Below are 22,468 nucleotides of genomic sequence, written 5' to 3' on the forward strand. Positions count from 1 at the left end.
GTGCTGTATATAATTGCGAGATAACATTAACATAGCAGAAAAAAGATACAGTAAAAAATTTTGCAAACTTTGAGAAGTCCATAAAATGTTTCACAATTTTCTTTGAAACTGACATAGGCATTGTTTCTACTTTTTTAATTTGCAGCAAGCAAGCAAAGTGACATTTATACTTCATAAAACATGGGCTGGTTGTTTATTTTGTTGCTGAAATTTCTCCTGTTTTCTGGCGGAACTTCAAGAAATCCACTGAACCCTTGTCATGAAGTAAAACGAATCCGTGGAAGAGATTTCGTTGACATGTATTCGTGGTCTTCACTGGAAGAAGTTGCCGAATTGAACTTTCTTGTGAAATCCACACATTGGCTTGATCGCAATTTCGTTTACGTTGATTGTTCACGGCGAGGACTGACAGAGGTTCCTCGAAATTTGCCAACTAACGTGGAAGCATTGAACCTAGATGGCAATGTGATAAGACGAGTTAAAGCAAATGATTTTGCTTTTTATCCAAACGTAAGTTTGTTAGGTTTAGCTAGGAACTGCCTTGCTCTAGATATGGGTGAAACACTCCCCCCGTGCAATGGAGATCTCTATATTGAGCCCGGTGCATTACATCATCTTGTGCATTTGAAGTGGTTAGATGTCTGTGGTAACATCCTTCGTGAGTTTCCACGGCAACTACCGCTTTCGATCGGTGGCTTAGACATAAGTGTTACGTTGCTTCCTGACGTAACTGCACAACTTCGAGCATTACCAAGGTTACAGATTCTGTTCGCTGAATCCAATTGTTTTCGTCATACTGGTTACAACATTTGCCCGAGAAACTTCACCTTAACAAAACCATTGTCATCTAATCTAATAGCGCTTAATTTAATAAATAACAACTGGAAAAAGGTCCCAAAAAACTTACTTGGAGATCATCTAAAGTATTTCTCGTTTGCGTTAAACGCAGTACCTCGCTTGAAAAAAGATGATTTCATGAACGCACCGAATTTACAAGTTTTAGATTTGTCTCTTTTGGGTTCCACTGTTGTTGAAGCCCTTGTTTTGGACAAATATGTGTTTGATCCACTCATACACTTGAGATATCTCAACCTCTCCTGGAATTTTTTCGAATTCTTACCAAATGGGATATTTCGAAAAAACAAAAATCTTGAAATTCTTGACATATCTGGTAATTGTTTAAAAACGACAATATTCGAACCGAAATATCTATTTAATTTAAGTAAACTACGATATGTTGATTTTTCCTTTAATAATATGAATTTAAATAAACCAGCAAAGCCAATGAAATCACTTCGCTTGGGAAAAGCTTTAGCTTCTCTGTCTTCTCTTGAAACAATAATATTTGGAACTAAAACAAAAGAATACCACGAGGTTGAATGTTCCGTGCAATTCCATGAAATCGACAATCAATCATTTGCTAATTTATCAAACTTAACTCATCTATCCACAATCGATATCTCCTACTGCAATGTTCATCACATTTCCTCCGATGCATGGTCTGGATTACGTCATCTTAAATCCATCCGAGCCTCGAACAACCTCTTCACCTTCTCTAGAAGTATTTTAGTTCAGGACAAATTTTTAACGTTGAAAAGAAAAGTATTTGGAGACCAATTCGCGTTTCTTGATCGTTTTCTTAAACATCGATTTGAAAAAACATTTATTGGACCGTTGGACTTGAAATGCAACAAGACCGGTTTACTTGACTATTCAAACAACGAAATTACTGCAATTTCCGGAAAAAAGGAACTTCTCTTATCAATGACAACTATTCTTGATTTATCACAAAACCAACTAAAAGCGATAAGATCAGATGATTTGAGACACCTGATAAATTTGTGCAGCATCGACCTGTCCCATAATCCTATTAACAGAATTGATCCTTTCACTTTCAGCAGCTTGTCCAGTCTTCGTCAGATTGACTTCATCAATGAACATAAAACCAGAGATGCTCTTTTTTCATTTTTGTGTCATTTGAATCCATTGGCTGAAATTAAGCTGCGGTTTGAATTGCCGGGGGCGTCCCTCGCTTCACTGTTATTGGACTGGGACGCGCGACACCAATGTGAGTTAAATCCAGTGATAAAACTGAATATTGCGCATAATCACATCGCTTATACATTCATAGAACGAGGCATTTTTGCTTTTTTGCCTGAGCTCAGACATCTTGTGCTTAATGATTGCCACGTACCAAAAACTGTTCCAGAAAAATGGTTTGAAGGTTTAAATCATCTTGAAACGTTGGACTTGAGTCATAACAACTTGGCAACATTCCCATCTACACCCTTAAAAGCCACGAAGAATTTAAGTTTCTTAGGTTTGGATTATAACAATATTATTGAGTTTAAAGGAAATTTATCATTTCTTGTTCATTTGAAGAAACTAACTATTGCCCATAACAAAATCAGATTTATTCAACTGGGATTCTTTTCACATATAAATCTTGAAACCCTTGATCTCAGTCACAACTTCATAAATCAACTGGACTCAAGTATTTTCGGCAAAGATGTGTTGAATTCACTTCAGTATTTGGACATAAGATGGAACGAACTCGATTGTTTCTGTCATGAGTGGCAGGAATTTTATCGTTGGTATATTTCTGACGCAAGTGACAACACCGAACTTCCTGGCTTTTATCCAGAATGCACTTCGAACATTGACCAATATTATGGCGGGTGTGTGGCGTGCCATTCCCCGCTGAATTTGCGTGGCCGCCCGGTGTCTCGATATGGATTTAACACATCGTGTGATTTGCAGACACATCTCAAGTACACAATCGCATTCACAATATTCTTTGTATTATTCATGTTATGCGGCAGTGTTGGTTATAGCAAATGGTTCAAGAGATTTATATTTCGGAAAGTCAATGAATATTTCAGGGTTCAAGCATTGAAACCAAGCGATGTTTCTTCAAGATATTCTACAATGGAAGGCAAGAAAGCTTTTGTATTCTTTGACCACAGCAATGATGAACTGGGTGATTGGGTGGATGATAAACTGGTACCTGGAATGATTAACGGGAACCCTTCCATTGAACTTCTCTTAGCAGGTCGCGATATCGATGCTGGTGCGTTTTCAATTGAAAATCTTCTTCAACTTGTCAGGAAATGTCGGAAAACAATCGTCATATTTTCTGGAATTTTTTGCAATTCTCCAAATTGCAGGTGAATATGTCAAAATTTCTGGAAAAGCTTTTCAAATGTGTGCATAAAGGTCCTTATAAATGTGATAGTAATTTGTTTACTTTTCAGATTTTTATTGTCGGCGCTTCAAGAACTTCAACATTCTGCTGGAAGAGATCAACTGATATTAGTGGAGTGGCATGGTGAAGAAGCAGCTCGCGTTCCAGAATTAATTCAACGAACTTTCAACCGAAAGTTTTACAACTTCCTGAGATTCGACCAAAAAAATGACGACGAAGTTATGTTCTTTGAAACACTGCGAACTGCTTTCGCGAGCAGCACAGCACTGGATAGGAAACTTCTTGAGAACGGAAAGTGACGCAACACTATTGAGTTCATTTGGTGGCAACGCATTTCAACGTTTTAACCAACTTGAACATATTTTTGTGAGCAACAACAAAATTCGAAAAACTTTATTGATGCATAACATATGTCTGCCATGTTTTTAATAGCATTGTTTTGTGATTTTGCATCCTGTGTTTTATTGTTAAGGCTTTTAGTTGGATTATATTATTTGCATTTTGCTGATTTGTAATTGTACAGTCATTGTAGTCAAACTGGCGCAACAAACATTTAAGTTGCAGTGATTTTTGATCATTTAAACTTTGATGAATATATTTTTATTAAATATTATTTTAAAAGTATTTTATATTAAAGTGCTCATTTCATTCATTAACATGTAAAATGTTTTATAGTATTTGGCAAATTAAACAGAAGTTATGAAGTGACTTCAACTATTTTGAAGTATGCAGTTTGTTATAATTTAGAGTTGAACAGGGAGGTAAATATGTTATAAAAGTAAATTTTAATGAGCAGCTAATTCACAAATCAGGTGTTAGCAAAAAATACAGTTCAATCAAAGCGCTAATGTTAGTTCTTAAATGGGTTAATAGTTAGCACAAGACAAAGCCATATAAGTGATTAACTTGCAGTCGGATGAGGCTTGCTATGAAATGCAACAGGTTTGAAAGCAGAAGCATTCAGATATTTTGGAGAAGATTTCCACTGACTAAGTGCACATTATCCTGGTTATATTTGTAACATCTTAACCACTCAATTCTTTTATCTGAAAGATAAAAATATTCTTCACTTATTTGCAAACATAGTATATTCCAAACAATGTAATGTAATATTTCGCCTTCCTAATTCTTTTATCCGAGAGAAGATTTAAGACTTAGCAGCGTTTAAAAAAAATGCTTTGATTCGTTCCTTATGAAAGAAACATTCTTCACATGAATTTACTGACCTGTTCTATGAGGAAAATTTTCTCATAATGGAACTGTTCATCGTCCGATCTATCGTTTTGGAAAGTGGAAAGAAAATCCACAAGATTTTCTTGATTTTTCAAAAATATATCAAGAACTGGTTTTGTTTTGTTCGGATTTCCAACAAAGAACTGCAAGAGACAGACACGAGGTTAGACCAGGACATTACAACATAGAAACCTAACTTACAACAATGGCAATGCTAGGTAGGTCGTAACGGCTTGCTTTTAATTCAAGGGATGTCAAACACTGGAAAAGGAAAAGATCTCTGATTTACACAGATATTTATGAGTTAACGTCAGATTACAACATTCAATAAATATTTTGTTACTGATTTCAATTGTTACAGTCACATTCATCATTATGACCTCATCATCGGACCGATAACTTCAATGCTACGATTGGGCTTGAAACAAAACATATCTTACCTTGAAAACATTGAACGCTTCGAATTGGAGGCTTAGGTTCTCGGCTCGGAGATTGTTCATAATTAGCTGAAGGTTCTCAGGTTTGCCGACGTATGACATCATAACCGTGATATACGCTTGTTGACCAAACAGTTCAGCCAGTAGCTGTTGTAAATGGATTTAAAACTCGCTTTCATAACAACAGAAAGATTTTACCAATATGTGAACATAAATTTAGAAGAATTAAATGAATTTTAGTACATGCGGCTTTGTCTCAACCACATTCACAAAAAAAACATAAAACTATTTCACAGGCAAAATCGAGAAACAATAAATTTAGTTAGCCTATATGTGCTTAACACAAGTTTTATTAGAAATAAATAATCAAAGCCATGTTCAAACAATCATTTTCAGATTTCTGTCGATCGATGATAAAACTGTTTGCAGGAAAAATTCAAATAAACACGGCACAAATAAATTTAAACATAAAATAGAATCAAATGGTTTATCGATGAACTAACAAAAGTTACCCTGCACAAACCATATGTGTAAGCACACCAACTTCAGGTGACATAATCAAACTAACCTTAAGTGACTGGCACCTCAACAGGCAGTTTTCTGACTCAAGCAAGCGATTGTAAGCCTGAAATACTCGGTCGAAGTTGTCACTCAAGAATTCAGAGCAAACAGTTCTATGTCTTGTCAGCAGGTCCTACGTGAAACAAGAAGAATTATGCAAACACAGAGAAGCATATTTAAAATTATCAAAAATTTTACATGGTATTCGCCTAACTTCAACAATGTTTTTGATTTCAATAACCTTCATGACATTGATCAAGTAATAATATTTATTATGATAAATTCAGTTTTGCTTAGAATTGCAATAAAAACATTCGTCATGAACAAACTAACCTTAAAGGTGGCAAAGGCGTCTGAAGCGATTTCAGAATTAGACATCTCAACATATTCAAAGAACTTAAAAAATTGGTTATCTTCAAAAATGATGTTTGCGAGGGGTTCATATTGAATGCATTCCCTTAACAGTTTACCACAGAATAGGGCAATGTCTGGGCTTTCGTATCTGGAAAAAACATAAACTTTAAGGAATCATTCTTAGTAGAATCTGTTTAGTTTTATTCCAGAAAAATCTGCAACCAGACAATATTTTCTCACATTAAGTAAAATTAAAATTGTTTCCTTTGAATTGGAATAAGACAAATCTTTTTCAATATTAACATGTATTACCACAATCGTGTTTTTACATTGCATGCAAATAACCCACCCTTCAACTAAGGATACAATTATGTTCTCTGTAGTTGTCAAATATTCGATGGTGGGGAGTCTGCCTTTAGCCTCTCGCTTTAACAAGGCGAGAAATACTTGAGCGAAATCATTTCTTCCCTGATAAAGTTAAAATCATTAAGATGTTTGCAATCAAAGACCTATTTCGGTCCCACACATTTCAAGATCTCATTAAATTCTTCGGGAGTACATTGTGCACAACCTCTAAATTGACAAGAGATAAGTTGACCACAATGTCGACCATGACATCACTTCTGTATGTTCTCTCGGATATCTGGGCAACAAGTTCTGGCTGTGGTTGGTGTTGCTCAGATCCACACAAAATCGATTTCATCATGACCAGGTTCTCTTTCAGGTCTTGCTGAGCCTGGAAGCAAGAAACAACAATTACAATTTTGTAAGAAGTTTTATAGCAGGACAAGAACAACATCAGATACTGTCACAACAGGAAAAATGAACTGTCAACATGGGTTCATAGCTTATTACTAGGGCGATTATTTTTTTAACCTAAAAACGAAAGTTTTCCTAATGCAAGAATCTAAGCTGTTTATTAAATCCTAAATTAAATCACATCCAAACCAAATAGTCTTGGTGTTTGCTTCAATTTATTCAATGTTATTGGTTAAGCTCAAACTATTGACAATGTGACTAACAGTTTATCTCTGTCACTTCACCTCTTGCATGGTGATACCATTTCAGTGCATTTGTAGGGTACCATGAACTACATCTCGATTCTTAAATTTCACAGAACACAATTTTTATCAGCCAAAACAGTCAGAGAATTCCCATTAAAAAATAAGACGACAAAGTTTTTGGTACTTTATCGGTTCTTCACATGAATTGCCAAAGATATGTTATACATAACAACAACTAAATACATCATGTTGTCGTGATTAACCGGTCGTCCGCAAACGTGCTTCAAGGCGGCTGCATTTTTATACCAATAGAAAAATGTTTAGATTTGTACACCTATGATTATATACGTTTTTCTTTACTTTGCCGAATCACAAAGTCACAAGTCAAAACCACAAAAGATATTTTATATAAACTACATCAGAATTAAACAAATTTAGCAACTGGCATAAGCAAGAGCTTTTTTTATTAGTTGCTCAATTTGATATAGTCGTGGTAATGTAGCACATAAGCTGCAGGCTTGAACCACCAAGCTCTAGACCAGTGGTCAGAAAAATGTGGGCCTTCAAGTAAAATGTAATGTTACTTTATCAGTAACGATAAAACAATAATTTTAAACAAAATGTGAACGCTGAACCTAAATTTTGTATCTCATAATTAACATGTTAAATGTAAGTTGGTCAGAATTAATTGCTATAGTCAGCTTGGGGGATTTCAAACCACACTCCAACAAACCAAGGTACGTTTTAGTTTCAAGGCCGGAATGCAATTTAAAATCAGTAGCGCGAGTGTATTTTCATCTGTTAATTATCGGTTACCGCATATCGCTACAATCTATGGAAAGTACGTAACTAGATTAATAAAATGTAATTGATGTTATCTTAATAGCTTCAACAAAAATTAATGTCTGCTGCAAAAAAGAGAAAAATATATTGAAATTATTAGTTAGATTGTAATATTCACTGCATTAGGCTGAGTATATTTCACATGTGATGTTGGGACTTCGTTTGCTAATGAAGTGAAAATTTGGGCCTTTGTGATAAACGTTTGCCAAGTCAAGCCTTTCTAAAAACATTTAACAATGAATTATTATATGCATAAACAAAAATAAAACCTCTACCTTTTCCATTTTTTCTTTGCTTGCTTGCTGGTCGGACAAAACCTTAATAGCTGAATTAAGATCGTTTACAATCTCCTGTGGGGTCTTGCTGACATGATTGACATTTTCAATAGTTCCAAAAAAGAGTCTGACTGTGCAGTATATGTATTGAGAACAAGTAGAGTTAATGTTGTACTTGAATCAATATATTTCAGCCAGGACTTAGCTTGTTAAACCTGAAAGAGGACATTACTTGACAGAAACAGATTTGAACCATATGTACATGCTTTATCTTTTCATCTTCATATCGACACATTGTCGTACGGCTGTTTCTTTCAATGTTAGTTTGTTTAACATCAGCATGTCTCCAAATTTCAAGACATCTGGTCGAGATGAAATAACTTTGGCGTATGTCCATTGTTTTACATTTTACAGTAATTATGTACAAATGTACCACTAGGCATCAGAGGGAAACGTCCGCTGTCATCGAAATCAAAAAAATACATGGCACGTGAGGAAAAAAAAGGAAACAAAAATCGGGAGCAAAAGGAGGGGGAGAGGAAGACAAAAAATCTTATACAGAAACCACTTTTAAAAAAGGGTACGGTACGGTAAAAAGGTTTGTGATAATATTATGAATTAATGTAATGGAAGATTGTGTAAGACAGGGATGTCCAACCTGCGGCCCGCGTGAGATTTTTGTGCGGCCCGCTGGTAATTTTTACTCCAAAAGTATGTACTTTATGCACCCATTTTCTTGAAATGTAATAGGTTCTGCGGCCCATTGAATTATTTCAAGTGACATTGCGGCCCACTGTAATAAAAGGTTGGACATCCCTGGTGTAAGACATAGAATTCTCATCTATCGAATCAGCGAAGCATAACACTGCGTGACGTAATCGATTGCTTCCCGGTTATTGTGCGTGCATATATTGCGTGTGTTATTATTCATAGCTGTGCAATGCGTTACAGTCTACTAAGTCAACCCTAGAAAGTGGTCGACTTTATTATGTAGCTGTCCCAATGTTTTATCTGGATGTATTTGTTCAAAGAAGCTTCAATATAATCAGTATATACAGTTGTGATGCTTGTGTAACAATTGTGAGACTCATATATCATCGAGCGCAATAAACAATTCTACGAACAAACATTGTAAGTGAAGTGGTCGCCCTTACAGGTTAAGGTTGAATAAACAACCATTTCATTACAGGTTATATAAAAGGTATATCATAATAAACAAAACTTATAAGTACCAAGCTAGGCCTAGCCTTTGCGCAAGTTCCGACAAGTCTAGTACACAAGTGCACAATCACAGGATGCCTTTGCTGTGTACTAGACCCGTTGACAGTCTGCTATACATTTAAATGATTTTGTAGTCAGTCTATGGAAACAATAAAACTAACATATTTCCGTTTCAATTTTGTTGTTTTCCTTGAAATTTTCATCGAAAATGTACAGGAAGTAGGTCATATAGCTACGAATTGTAATTGCTAGATTCCATTGCTACTTACTGTCGTGCCTGCAGGTAATTGATGAAAATATCAACCTATGTATGGCAACTTGGCAAGCCCATTTTTTCTTCACGTTAAACCTAAAGTGTAGCGATGAATGAAGTCTTATTAAATGGACTTAATAGATACCATACATTTTGCAAATAAACACCATAACTGGTTTTTGTTATGTCGTCCAGCAATAGCGCAATTAGTTGATTTTAATTAATGAAGAAAGAATAAAAAAAAAAAAAAAAAAAATCATTGGTAGGTAATTCCCCTAATATGCAATCGCAGTTCAAATTCCTAATCCAGTAATAGAGATATAGCTTATATTTGTTTTATTAAGCAATCAGAATTTTTTAATGATTTATAGGGAATGTGTTGACGAAATACTTAAAAAATATTTAATTTTTATTACATGTTTGGGAGAATGTTGTTCTGTATGAATTTTGTTTTATAATAAATCATAGAGATAAAATTCTGTATAAGCTAGGCTAGGGTTTCCATGGGTCCGCCATTTCGGTGTCGAAATCTGTGTCCGAGAATAATTCTAAAAAGTGCTCTAATGTACAGAAATTTTGCATCTAGTAAGTTAAGTTTAATTTGAAATATTTTACACGTGTTGTGAAAATGAAAATTTCAACTTTTTACGGACATTATCAGCTAAAAGGCCTCTTCCTACCGCTAAGTCTAGTGTAATTTTTAGTTAACTTTGCTTTGTGACATAATAATTTTCATTATTTTCTAATTATGCGAATTGTTTTTTACTTTTTATTTTTCCAGTCATTTGAGTTGGCTAGTTTATTTTGTGGAATCAATTTTGCTCCTTGCTTTAGTGACCAGACCTACCTTCGTATTTGGTAACTTTTGGATAGCGAATGTAGCAACATAGTTTTATTTTTGTTAAGCGGAAAAAAGGTCTAATATTATTGAAACAGAAAGTTGGACTAAAACTAAAAAAATGTGGCAATTCTGTGCTTTTTTTACTCTGTGACAGTGATTCTGTCTTGCGGAAAAATTAGCTTTGGTAGGATGTAAGAACAAAGGCTCCTTTGAAATGCCGAGTCGTAGCCCGTGTTTGGTGTCGCCTGATGGTGGTCATTGAAACCATCAGGAATTTGTCCTTTTCAGATATGGCAACCCTAGTATAGGCCCCTTAATACCTTTTAGCCCCAGACCCACCACGGTCTTAATCCGGCTCTGCTCTCAACAACGCAGACTGCCACATGGTTTACTGGGTCTTCAAGCGACATCTTGTGGATAGAAATATTCTCATTGTGAAAACGATTCGAATAATTACGGACAGCGACAACAAAATAATCGCCTCCGTTTGCTACAAAAAGCTTGCCAAATAAAATTTTTTTATTTTTTATGATTCATGTGAAACGGCGTCTTATTTCTACCGTGTGGTGGCGCACCGAATAAAAACTTTGATCCTTCGATAAAGTTCTATAACTAAGCATATTCATAACATTCCCACTTCCTTGCTCGTAGCTTGCTGTTTACTCGTACAACTTGTCAACAAGTCACAAACAATCTGCCAAGCTGAATAGAGATTTTCGATTACGTCATAATGAACGCGACTTTCCCTTCCGTCGTTTGCTTGGATCCACCATACAGAAGTAACAATCTGTGAGATGGTTTGTGGGCTCACGCCAGACACGGGGGATAGCAAAACGCATTGCCCTTTTCTCTCCCCTAAACCAACCTTCTAGAGTACGACGGCAGTATTCGCATATGACGTGTGGTGCCCAATGTTTATCTTGGTCACCGACTGGCATGCGAAAGTATGCATGATAGGCTTCTTTCGCACGCCTGCAACTCTCCAGACAGTGCTTTTTTTGCAAAGAACTCACCACACACATAGCAGAAGGAATCTGCTGAGTACTTGCAACCACGGCGAGCCATACCACACTTTTAATAATGGCGATAGAATTAAAAAATCTGTAAAGATTCAATAAGAAAATAAACCTTCTAAAACTATTAACACAATTAGACACACTACCTTTCTAAAAACAGTAAAGTTCATTTGAAACTAAGCATGCTATTGCAGCAAAAACAACTTACCTGTATGTAGGTCTACAAAGCAGCAAAATTGACTAAATTGCTCGTGCTGTAAAAAATCTCCACTTTATTTGTTACATAACAAAAAATAAAGGGCTCAGTCTACTAGCAGAATCGAATTGTTACGCAATTGTATCCATTATGAGGTAACTATCACTAGAAGTAACTAAAAGAAAGTTTTCAATTTAATCTACAAGCTTCTTCCATAAGAAGAATGACAAATTTCAAAGTAGTCTTAGCAACACAACCGAAGTTATGGTGGTATAACTAAGATTTTTCATGTTTTTTCGGCATAAGCAAACAGAATATAGCAATTATTTCACAAGGACAAAGACAAAGACAACTTTTTTTTTTGTTACATAGTGATAATTTTGCATATTCTTAACATTCCCACTTCCTTGTTCGTAGCTTGCTGTTTACTTGTACAACTTGTCAACAAGTCACAAACAATCTGCCAAGCTGAATAGAGATTTTCAATTACGTCATAATGAACGCGACTTTTTTCTGCATAAAATAAGAATCCCTTCTGAGAAATAAGGAGACGACGATTAAAAGAGCGAGTTGGTGAATTAAGAAGTTGTTCAGCGAGAGAAGAAAGAGTTAAGTTAAAAATTCATTTACAACAAGCTTGTGATTTACTTCACTGTTACAAGTTGAATTACAACATTCTAAGAATAAGCAAGTTAAAGGGCTATCTGAGGTCAAGTCAAGTAAACATATATATAAGACATTATGTGATAATAACAAATTACAAACATAGACTCGCAAAGAAAGTTGTGAAGGAGAAGTTATGCATAGATTTGAAAGCAAAAGACTTTAACATAAAGATCATCGAAAAAAGTTTAATCGTTTTATTTATTTTGAAACTTTGTAGCTAGTGCTCACCGGTAAATTGCTTTCATAGAACATGGGCTGGTTGCTCATATTGTTGCTGAAGTTTCTCCTATTTTCTTGCGGATCTTCTAGAAATCTTCTGAATCCTTGCGATAGGGCGGTTATTACAAATATATTTGATATGGAGACGTCTGCGTGGTCAACGGTAGCTTTGGCCTTTGAACAAGACATATTTAAAGGAAGCAAAACTTGGTTTAATCGCAGCTATGTTTACATTAACTGCTCGTGTCGAGGACTAACAGAAGTTCCCCAAAATTTGCCGGAAGCGTTAGATCTGAACTTCAATGTGATAAGACGAGTAAAGGCGACTGATTTTGTTTCTTATCCCAATATAAGTTTGTTGTTTTTGGAAATGAACTGCTTGGACACCGTCAGACCTAGTGGTGTCAGACCTTTGCCACCATGCAATGGCGATCTTTACATTGAGCCTGGTGCGTTGAAACGACTTGTTTATTTGAAACATTTAAATTTGGTTGACAGCAAACTTCGTGAATTTCCACGCCACTTACCAACTTCTCTGAAAGTATTAGATATAAGTTTTACCGGGCTTCCTGACGTCACTGCGCAACTTCGAGAGTTACCCAACTTAAATGTTCTAGTAAGCATAGGCAATTGCTATTTTGTAAAAGATGTCGACCGTTGTCCAAAAAATTTTACAATAACACAACCGCTCTTTTCCGGTCTACAGTATCTTGATTTGGCCGTTAACAACTGGAGAATGATCCCAGGATACTTACTCGGAACCCAACTAAAAGTTCTTTCGTTGGCAATGAACCCCATACTTCGTTTAAGCAAAAATGACTTTGTGAACGCAACAAGTTTAGAAATGTTAAATTTGTGCAGTATGTCACTTATCAAATCGCTTCGATCACTTATCATTGAGGATGGGGTGTTTGATCCATTGATACATCTTAAGTATCTCGATTTATCGTTCAATCTTGTTCAATTTTTAACAGACGGAATATTTAAAAACAACAAAAATCTTGAAATGTTGGATCTTTCTTTTAATTGTTTAAAACTGACGATATTCGAACCAACATACTTGGTCAATCTGCATAAACTACGATATGTTGATTTGTCTAGTAACAATGTGTCGGTATGCGGAACTGCGGAACCAATCAAATCACTTCGTTTGGGCCAAGCTTTTGCATCTTTGTCTTCTCTTAAAACAATAATATTTGGGAATGAAAGAAAGCATGTTCACTCAGTTTTGGTTTCCATGGAATTTCACGAAATCGACAATCAATCATTTTCTAATTTATCAAACTTAACTCATCTATCCACGATCGATATCTCCTATTGCAATGTTCATCACATTTCCTCCGATGCATGGTCTGGATTACGTCATCTTAAATCCATTCGAGCCTCGAATAACATTTTAAGCTTTAAAGAGGACGCGTTAAGTAAAAAAGATTTTCAAACTTTACAAACAAGAATTCTAGAAAAACACTTCAGTTTTCTAGAAAAAAATTTCGAACAGCATAAAAAACGAACTTTCAAGATACCGGATTTGGAATGCAAAAAAAGCGGTTTACTTGACTATTCAAACAACCAAATTACAACCATATCTGAACAAAAAGCACTTCTGTTATCAAAGACAACTATTCTTGACCTATCACAAAATCGAATAAGTGTGATAAGATCAGATGATTTGAGACACCTGATAAATTTGTGCAGCATCGACCTGTCTCATAATCCTCTTAGAAGTATCGATCCTTTCACTTTCAGTAACTTGTCGAGTCTGCGTGAGTTTGATATTGTTGGGAAACATATGGACCCGTATCTTGATTTGTCCTTTCTTCTTCACTTCAATCCTTACTCTAAAGTCGAGTTAAATTTGCGGACTCCAGCTGGAATGTTGGTTTTAGGTTTTATACGTTTGAATCATTTATACAGAGCTAACATGAACTCGTCCATAGTAGAACTTAACATCGCGCAAAGTGTTTTGAACTTTCCACATGAATACGAAGGAAAAGGTTTTTTCAAGTTTATGCCCAAGCTCAGACATCTTGTACTCAGAGATTGCAAAATTTCTTCGCCTATTCCAGACTATTGGTTTCAAGGATCAGACCATCTTGAAATCTTGGACTTGAGCCATAACAAATTGGCCACATTTCCATCGACATCTTTAAAAATCTTGAACAAGTTGCATTCCTTAAATTTAGATTTGAATAATATCATTGAACTAAACGGAAACTTGACTGTTTGCCCCAACTTGAAACATTTTACTATCGCCCATAACAAAATCAAGTTTATTCAACCAGGATTCTTTTTGCATTTGAAACTTGAAACCCTTGATCTCAGTCACAACTACATAACTCAACTAGACTCAAGTATTTTCAGCAAAGATGTGTTGAATTCACTTCAGTATTTGGACATAAGATGGAACGAACTCGATTGTTTTTGTCATGAGTGGCAGAAATTTTATCGTTGGTATATTTCTGATGCAAGTGACAACACCAAACTTCCTGGCTTTTATCACAAATGCACTTCGATTATTGACCAATATTATGGCGGGTGTGTGGCGTGCCATTCCCCGCTGAATTTGCGTGGTCGCCCGGTGTCTCGATACGGAATTAACACATCGTGTGATTTGCAGACACATCTCAAGTACACAATCGCATTCACAATATTCTTTGTATTATTCATGTTATGCGGCAGTGTTGGTTATAGCAAATGGTTCAAGAGATTGATATTTCGGAAAGTCAATGAATATTTCAGAGTTCAAGCATTGAAGCCAAGCGACGTTTCTTCAAGATATTCTACAAACGAAGGCAAGAAAGCTTTTGTATTCTTTGACCACAGCAATGATGAACTGGGTGATTGGGTGGATGATAAACTGGTACCTGGGATGATTAACGGAAACCCTTCCATTGAACTTCTCTTAGCTGGTCGCGATATCGATGCTGGCATGTCTCCAAATGAAAATCTTCTCCGTCTTATCACGAAGAGTCGGAAAACAATCGTCATATTTTCTGGCAACTTTTGCGACACTCCGACTTGCAAGTAAACTTGTAGTTATAAAGTTTTGGATAGAGATGCATGAAATACCAATAATATTAATGCAAATGTTTTAATTATGTTTACATTTTTTTTTTCAGATTCGTGTTGCAGGCGCTCCAGGAACTTCAACATTCTGCTGGAAGAGATCAACTGATATTAGTGGAGTGGCATGGTGAAGAAGCAGCTCGCGTTCCAGAATTAATTCAACGAACTTTCAACCGAAAATTTTACAACTTCCTGAGATTCGACCAAACAAATGACGACGAAGTTATGTTCTTCGAAACACTGCGAACTGCTTTCGCGAGCAACACGGCACTGGATAGGAAACTTCTTGAGAACGGAAAGTGACGCAACACTATTGAGTTCATTTGGGGCAACGCATTTCAACGTTTTAACCAACTTGAACATATTTTTGTGAATAACAGCAGCAGATGCAAAACTCGAAATACTTTATTGATGCTTATATCTGACATGTTTTTAATAGATGAAAAACATTGTTTTCTCATTTTGCATGCTGTGTTTTACTGTTAAGGCTTTTATTTGTATAGTCATTGTATTCAAATTGGCACAACAAACATTTAGGTTGCAGTGATTTTTGATCATTTAAACTTTGATTTTTATTAAATATTATTTTAAAAGTATTTTATATTATAGTGTTCAATTTATTTGAATAGCTTTAAAATAATGTTGCAATCACCTGTAAAAAAGCTTGGCCGGACAAATCAACGACATTAGCCGTACAGTAAATCTCAACCATCATTATAAATCATCATATTTAAATTTTACTCCATCTTGCGAATATGGGAATTATACTTAAGATTGGGCAAGTTTTACGGACCGTGTTTCATTGACACATGTGAATGTTAATAAAAAATTTGCTGGAAAATGTCCAGCAGAATTAAAATTTGACTTGTGCTAATTCAAGATATTCTTATGCTGGCCATTGGAAAAATTAGCATGTAAAAATGTTTTATAATATTTGGCAAACTAAATAGAAGTTATAAAGTGACTTCAACTGTTTCCTTACTTACATCGTTTCCAAGGATGCAGTTTGTTATAATATAGAATCAAACAGCAAATTTAATGGTATGAGAAAAGCAAAAGCTGCTTAAAGCCAGTTTCTTCTGTTTCTTGTACACTGCTGCGAATACAAACCTGTCTTCCAAGCCCTTCAATGAACGTCGATTTAAGTTTAGCGACAATCAAGCAGCGATAACTAGCAGAGCTTTGTGAGCGTTAGTTAAAAACTAAACTTCTTTGAGTGAAAACAAGAAATGACGGTGTTTGTCTTCTCCTCTGCCTTAAAACCTATTGTGGGTGCTACTGGATCTGACGGTTTTTCTGGAGTGACCCTCAGTGAGTTACTGATCTCAAAAATTTAGCTACAACGTTTTTGTTCCGAAGTTTGAGCACTTGATGCTACTTGCACTAGCAGGAAAGAAAATAACATGGTCTTTGGGAGGTAAATATATGTTATGAAAGTAAATTTTAATGAGCAGCTACTTTACAAATCAGGTGTTAGCAACAAATACAGTTCAATCAAACCGCTAATGTTAGTTCTTAAATGGGTTAATAGTTAGCACAAGACAAAGCCATATAAGTGATTAACTTGCAGTCGGATGAGGCTTGCTATGAAATGCAACAGGTTTGAAAGCAGAAGCATAAAGATATTTGGGAGAAGATATTCACTGACAAAGTGCACATGATCCTGGTTATATTTGTAACATCTTAACCGCTCAATTCTTTTATCTGAAAGAGAAAAATATTCTTCACTTATTTGCAAACAAAGTAGGTTCTAAACTAAACAATCGAACATGCAGTGCCTTTTTGATGTTTTTTATCTGAAAAATTCATTAATCTCATCGATACAATGAAATTCTGTTACTGACCTGTTCTATAAGGCAATCTTTCTCATAGTTGAACTGTTGATCGTCCGATCTATCATTGTGAAAATTTGAAAGAAAATCCACAAGTTTTTGCTGATTTTTCAACAAAATATCAAAAATTGGTTTTGTTTTGTTTGGGTTTGCAACAAAAACCTGCAAGAAACAGACGTTAAGTTGGACCATGACGTAGCAGTGAGTGAGACAAAGTGTCACCAAGCAAGTTTTAAAGACAGCAACTTAACTTGACATTTTAAAAGAATTGGTCACTCATATCGGCATAACCAATGGTCATAGGCCTTAGGCAGTGAACCCAATGACATGACCACTGCATTAAGCATGGAGGCATGCTTCAGGTAAGCATGGGATCAGTCTTACCTTGAAAACATGGAAAGCTTCAAACTGGATGTTGCGGCTCTGATCACGAAGATTGTTCATCATGATGTTCAGGTTCTCGGGCTTGCCGATGTAACGCGTCATAATCGTTAAATTGTGACGAATGAGGAATAGTTCACCCAGTAACTGGGGATAAATTATGAAGAAATGAACATGTTGAGTAACTTGAGTTATATTTTTATGACAGAACAATGCAATATTGTTGCAGAAAACCAAATAGAAATGTCTTTCAACTTTCATAAATTGTCTTTATGATGTCATAATAACTAGGCATTGCATTATCACATGGAAAGTAATTGCTCTTGCAACGCAAAGCAAGCTACGGACATAAAATATGATTTTGCAAGAAATCACATGATGTGTTGGCTCATATGGCTTGGTATGTGTAAAGCGTCTAAACATGCAACAATACAATGTCTAACATGTTCTATGAGGTCATTTTAGTCAAAAAGCTGTGTGCTCTACTGTAACAATAATCCGAGACGGATTGAATAAAATCGGGATAAAATAAAGACCACAATCAGCTTGAAATCTTCTCGTACAAGTCAAGCACATTCATTCACAAATATTTCACCATGATTTCTGTGTGTGTTCAAACTTTCTAACCTGAAAGCACTTTTCCAAGCTAAATAACAAATTTACACGACCATAGCTTAGAAATTGTCACACCACATGCAGAGCATAGCCTGTAACTAATACACAGAGTAGAAACTTGACTAAATGTCAACCGATTAATAGGATCATTTTTCCCACAATTTTTCTTGTCTTTTGACATGTAATCAAGTTGACCGGTAACCAGCTTAGTGTTTGAACCACAATCACCCGATTGTCCACTCCCAATGCATATCACTGTGTTTGGTAATCTCACTAATGTGACCAGTCACTTTCACAATCACATGATGCTGGTGGACAAATGAGCTTAGTAAGGGCCAATTGCAAATAAGGTGAGTCTTTGTGAGAATAGTACAACGAGGGTTTAGGACAATCTTTATCGGGAAAGGCGACTAGATAAAAGGGGCCAACTTTGCTTTCGGCCAAATCCCTGAACCACAAACACCAGGTGATGGGGCCATTTTTTTGGGACCTACTCTTAAAGGTGGTCGTGTTTGGAAAAAAAATCAAAGCCATGTTCAAACAATCATTTTCAGATTTATGTTGATCTATAATAAAACTGTCTGCAGGAAGCAATCAAATAAACACGGCACAATTAAACTTAAATAAAAAACAGAATCGAATGGAAAAAATGGTTCATCGATAAACTAACAAAAGTTACCCTGCACAACCTATATGTGTGAGCACACCAACTTCAGGTGACATAATTAAACAAACCTTAAGTGACTGACACCTCAACAGGCAGTTTTCTGACTCAAGCAAGCGATTGTAAGCCTGAAATACTCGGTCGAAGTTTGCACTCAAAAATTTAAAGCAGGAAGCTTGATGTCTTGTCAGCAGGTCCTACGTGAAACAAGAAGACTTACGCAAACACAGATTGATTAAGTCATTTTAACTTAAAAGTTTAATGAAAACATTCATCATGAACACACTAACCTTAAAGGCGTCTGATGCGATGTCGGAATCAGACATCTCCACATATTCAAAGAACTTAAAAATTAGGTCACGTTCAAAAAAGATTATTGCGAGGGGTTCATGTCTGATGCATTCCCTCAACAGTTTACCACAGAATAGGGCAATGTCTGGGCTTTCGTATCTGGAAAGAAACATAAACTTTAAGGAATCATTCTTAGTGGATTCTGTTTAGTTTTATTCCAGAAAAATGTGTAATCAAACAATCTTTTCTCACATTAAGTAAAAATTAAAATTGTTTCCTTTGAATTGGAATAAGACAAATCTTTTTTTAATATTAACATGTATTACCACAATCGTGTTTTTACATTGCATGCAATTAACCCACCCTTTAACTAATTTAATCACTATCTCGTCTTCGTTTATCAAATGGTCGACGGTTTCGTGCTTATCTCCAGTCTGTAGCTTTAACAAGGCGATAAATACTTCAACGAAATCATTTCTTCGCTGATAAAGTTAAAATCATCAAGATGTTTGCACTCAAAGACCTATTTCAGTCTCACACATTTCAAAATCTTTTCAAATTCTTTAGAAGTACATTGTGCACAACCTCTAAATCGACGTAAGAAATGTTGTCCACAATGTTGACTAGAAAATAGGTGTTGTACACTTCCTGGGAAATCTGGGCAACAAGTTCGGGCTGTGGTTGGGGTTGCTCAGATCCACACAAAATCAACTTCATCATGACCAGGTTCTCTGTAAGGGCTTGCTGAGCCTGGAAGCAAGAAACATCAAGTACAGTTAAATTGTAAGAAGTTTTATAGCAGGACAAGAACAACATCAGATACTGTCACAACAGGAAAAATGAACTGTCAACATGGGTTCATAGCTTATTACTAGGGCGATTATTTTTTGACCTAAAAAACTAAAGTTTTTGACCTAAAAATTGAAAATTTTGACAAATATTAACATTAAAAAACTTTTTTTTTGACAAATTTTGACGTATGAAGAACTCAAGTAGTTAAATTACGCATTATTGTATAAAAAGTTAAAATTTATTGTAGTAAAGAAGGGCAAAAATCTGAACACAGACCTAGCCTATTCTGAAAAGGGAAATGAGCTAATTACAAATCATTGCCAAAAAAGCTGCACCTAAGTCCCAACAAAAACTGTTCAAAACATTTGTCTAAACTAAAGATATATGAAGTATCTAAAGTAAAACCGAAGCAAGAGCTGATTCACAATAAGTAGACAATGGGCCATTTACAACAGTATAAAGTAGGCTACAAGGTGTACAATGTAAAATATCAAGTTCACCTACAATGCAACCTCTATGACACCACGACAATTTAGTTGGTAAACAATTTTGACTTGGTAAACAATTTTGACAATTTTTGACCTAATGTTGTAAATTTGACAATTTTTTTGACTAATCAAAAAATAATCGCCCTACTTATTACTAATGCTGGAGGAATCTAAGATGTTTATTAAGCATCCTTACCAAATAGCTTTGGTGTTTTCCTAATGCAAGAATCTAAGCTGTTTATTAAATCCTAAATTAAATCACATCCAAACCAAATAGTCTTGGTGTTTGCTTCAATTTATTCAATGTTATTGCTTAAGCACAAACTAATTTACAATGTGACTAACAGTTTATCTCTGTCACTTCACCTCTTGCATGGTGATACCATTTCAGTGCATTTGTAGGGTACCATGAACATCTCGATACTCAAATTTCACAGAACACAATTTTTTATCAGCCAACACAGTCAGAGAATAGCCATTTTCACACGACATAAAACATTAAAACCATTAAAAAATCGAAGACAGTTCAAAGTTGTTGGTATTTTATCGGTTCTTCACATGAACTGCCAAAGATATGTTTTATATATCTACAACTGAGTACATCACGTTGTCGCGATTAACCGGTCGTCCGTTTCATACACTACATCAAAATTAAACAAATTTAGCAACTGGCATAAGCAAGAGCTTTTTTTATTGGTTGCTCAATTTGACATAGTCATGGTAATGCAGCACACAAGCTGTGGGCTTGCACTACCATGCTCTAGAGTCCAGACTGCCAAGTATTCCTAAAACACTTAACGTTAAATCGTAAAGACAGCAGGTGCAAATGCAAAAGTAATCAACAAAACACAAACTTCACCTTCTCCATTTTCTCTTTGCTTGCTTGCTGGTCAGACAAAACCTTAATAGCTGAATTAAGATCGTTTACAATCTCCTGTGGGGTCTTGCTATGATTTGATATTTTCAATAATTCCAAAAAAAACAGTTTGACTGTGCAGTATATGTATTGAGAACAAGCAGAGTTAATGTTGTACTTGAATCAATATATTTAAGGCAGGACTTAGGTTGTTAAACCTGAAAGAGAACATTACTTAACAGAAACAGATTTGAACCACAGGTATATGCTTTATCTTTTTCATCTTCATATCGACACATTGTCTGACAGCTGTTTCTTTCAATGCTAGATTTTTTAACAACAGCAACGATGGCGGTTAGCACGGCCACCAAAACCCTGAATGTGTTTAGGCCTATATCAAACTAAACAAAACTTACAGGTACCGAGCTAGGCCTAGCCTTTGGGCAAGTTCCGACGAGCCTAGTACACAAGTGCACAATTACAGGATGCTTTTTGCTGTGTACTAGACCCGTTTCGACTATGTGATGCATTTGTGTACTAATCCCCATGAATATTTGTATAATTGATTGAACGATTGCAAAAAACTGATGGAAAATGATAGTCTGCCATAAGATACAAGTCTACACTGCAAAAAATAATGCCTTATTGTTAGTTCAAAAGGCTTATAATTAGTGCAGTTGGTTGATGAACTCGTATTTTGGCTTATTCTTAGTGCATTTAACAATTAAGTCTCATTGTTAGTATATTTCCAAGTTTTCTTCCTTGTTGTTAGTAATTCTCAGCCTAATACGTAGGATTGCTAACTAATGACCTATTATTTAGAAACCTACCGTTATTGCGGCCTTATTACTAGACATTTTCAATTTCTTACCTAACATTTAGTTGCCGGAAAAAGAGAACCAAGGGTTATGCATTGAAACGTCATAATGGCTAAGAAAAAAGATTGTGGTATTAATAACACTGGCCAACAAAAAAAACATTTTTTTTGAGTGCCAAAGATATTTTGATGGTTTCTGGGTAATTTTGGGCTGCTGAGTCCGAAAATAACATTCGTTTCTTTGAATTGGCTCTAGTTTTTGAGATATCGATGTTTTTTATTGTTGACCAGAGAAAAATCGTTAACTTTAGTATCTGCCAATTGTGAACACAAGCATCAGTA

The 22,468-nt window shown here is 35.5% G+C and overlaps 4 protein-coding genes across 7 annotated transcripts; 2 read left to right on the forward strand and 2 right to left on the reverse strand.

Moving 5' to 3' along the window:
* Positions 1-149: 149 nt before the first annotated feature.
* Positions 150-3,973, forward strand: LOC143450180 (toll-like receptor 7). 2 transcript variants are annotated; one of them, XM_076950620.1, is made up of 2 exons: positions 150-3,167; positions 3,255-3,973. In XM_076950620.1, the coding sequence occupies exons 1-2, from the start codon at positions 181-183 to the stop codon at positions 3,502-3,504; spliced, it is 3,237 nt and encodes a 1,078-aa protein (XP_076806735.1). In that variant the 5' UTR covers positions 150-180; the 3' UTR covers positions 3,505-3,973. The 2 variants fall into 2 exon arrangements, with proteins under 2 accessions (XP_076806735.1, XP_076806736.1); XM_076950621.1 differs by having other exon boundaries at positions 3,236-3,463.
* Positions 3,961-9,595, reverse strand: LOC143450181 (calcium-binding protein 39-like). Of its 2 annotated transcripts, none has more exons than XM_076950623.1 (8): positions 9,403-9,595; positions 6,362-6,526; positions 6,140-6,258; positions 5,770-5,938; positions 5,444-5,569; positions 4,879-5,022; positions 4,432-4,581; positions 3,961-4,251 (listed from the first exon to the last, which is right to left on the reverse strand). In XM_076950623.1, exons 2-8 carry the CDS (start codon positions 6,494-6,496, stop codon positions 4,231-4,233), a joined length of 864 nt encoding a protein of 287 aa, XP_076806738.1. In that variant the 5' UTR covers positions 6,497-6,526; positions 9,403-9,595; the 3' UTR covers positions 3,961-4,230. The 2 variants fall into 2 exon arrangements, with proteins under 2 accessions (XP_076806738.1, XP_076806737.1); XM_076950622.1 differs by lacking the exon at positions 9,403-9,595 and adding an exon at positions 7,913-9,391.
* A 2,512-nt stretch (positions 9,596-12,107) lies between these two features.
* LOC143449884 (toll-like receptor 8) lies at positions 12,108-15,709 on the forward strand. Its single transcript, XM_076950212.1, has 2 exons — positions 12,108-15,348; positions 15,444-15,709. The coding sequence occupies exons 1-2, from the start codon at positions 12,356-12,358 to the stop codon at positions 15,691-15,693; spliced, it is 3,243 nt and encodes a 1,080-aa protein (XP_076806327.1). The 5' UTR covers positions 12,108-12,355; the 3' UTR covers positions 15,694-15,709.
* A 1,105-nt stretch (positions 15,710-16,814) lies between these two features.
* LOC143450183 (calcium-binding protein 39-like) lies at positions 16,815-21,523 on the reverse strand. Of its 2 annotated transcripts, none has more exons than XM_076950625.1 (8): positions 21,313-21,523; positions 19,759-19,923; positions 19,537-19,613; positions 19,173-19,332; positions 18,954-19,079; positions 17,607-17,750; positions 17,235-17,384; positions 16,815-17,094 (listed from the first exon to the last, which is right to left on the reverse strand). In XM_076950625.1, the coding sequence occupies exons 1-8, from the start codon at positions 21,319-21,321 to the stop codon at positions 17,074-17,076; spliced, it is 852 nt and encodes a 283-aa protein (XP_076806740.1). In that variant the 5' UTR covers positions 21,322-21,523; the 3' UTR covers positions 16,815-17,073. The 2 variants fall into 2 exon arrangements, with proteins under 2 accessions (XP_076806740.1, XP_076806739.1); XM_076950624.1 differs by having other exon boundaries at positions 19,537-19,655.
* Positions 21,524-22,468: the final 945 nt, after the last annotated feature.

This window comes from Clavelina lepadiformis, chromosome 3 (genome assembly GCF_947623445.1).
Source record: "Clavelina lepadiformis chromosome 3, kaClaLepa1.1, whole genome shotgun sequence".
Taxonomy (NCBI): Eukaryota; Metazoa; Chordata; class Ascidiacea; order Aplousobranchia; family Clavelinidae; genus Clavelina; species Clavelina lepadiformis.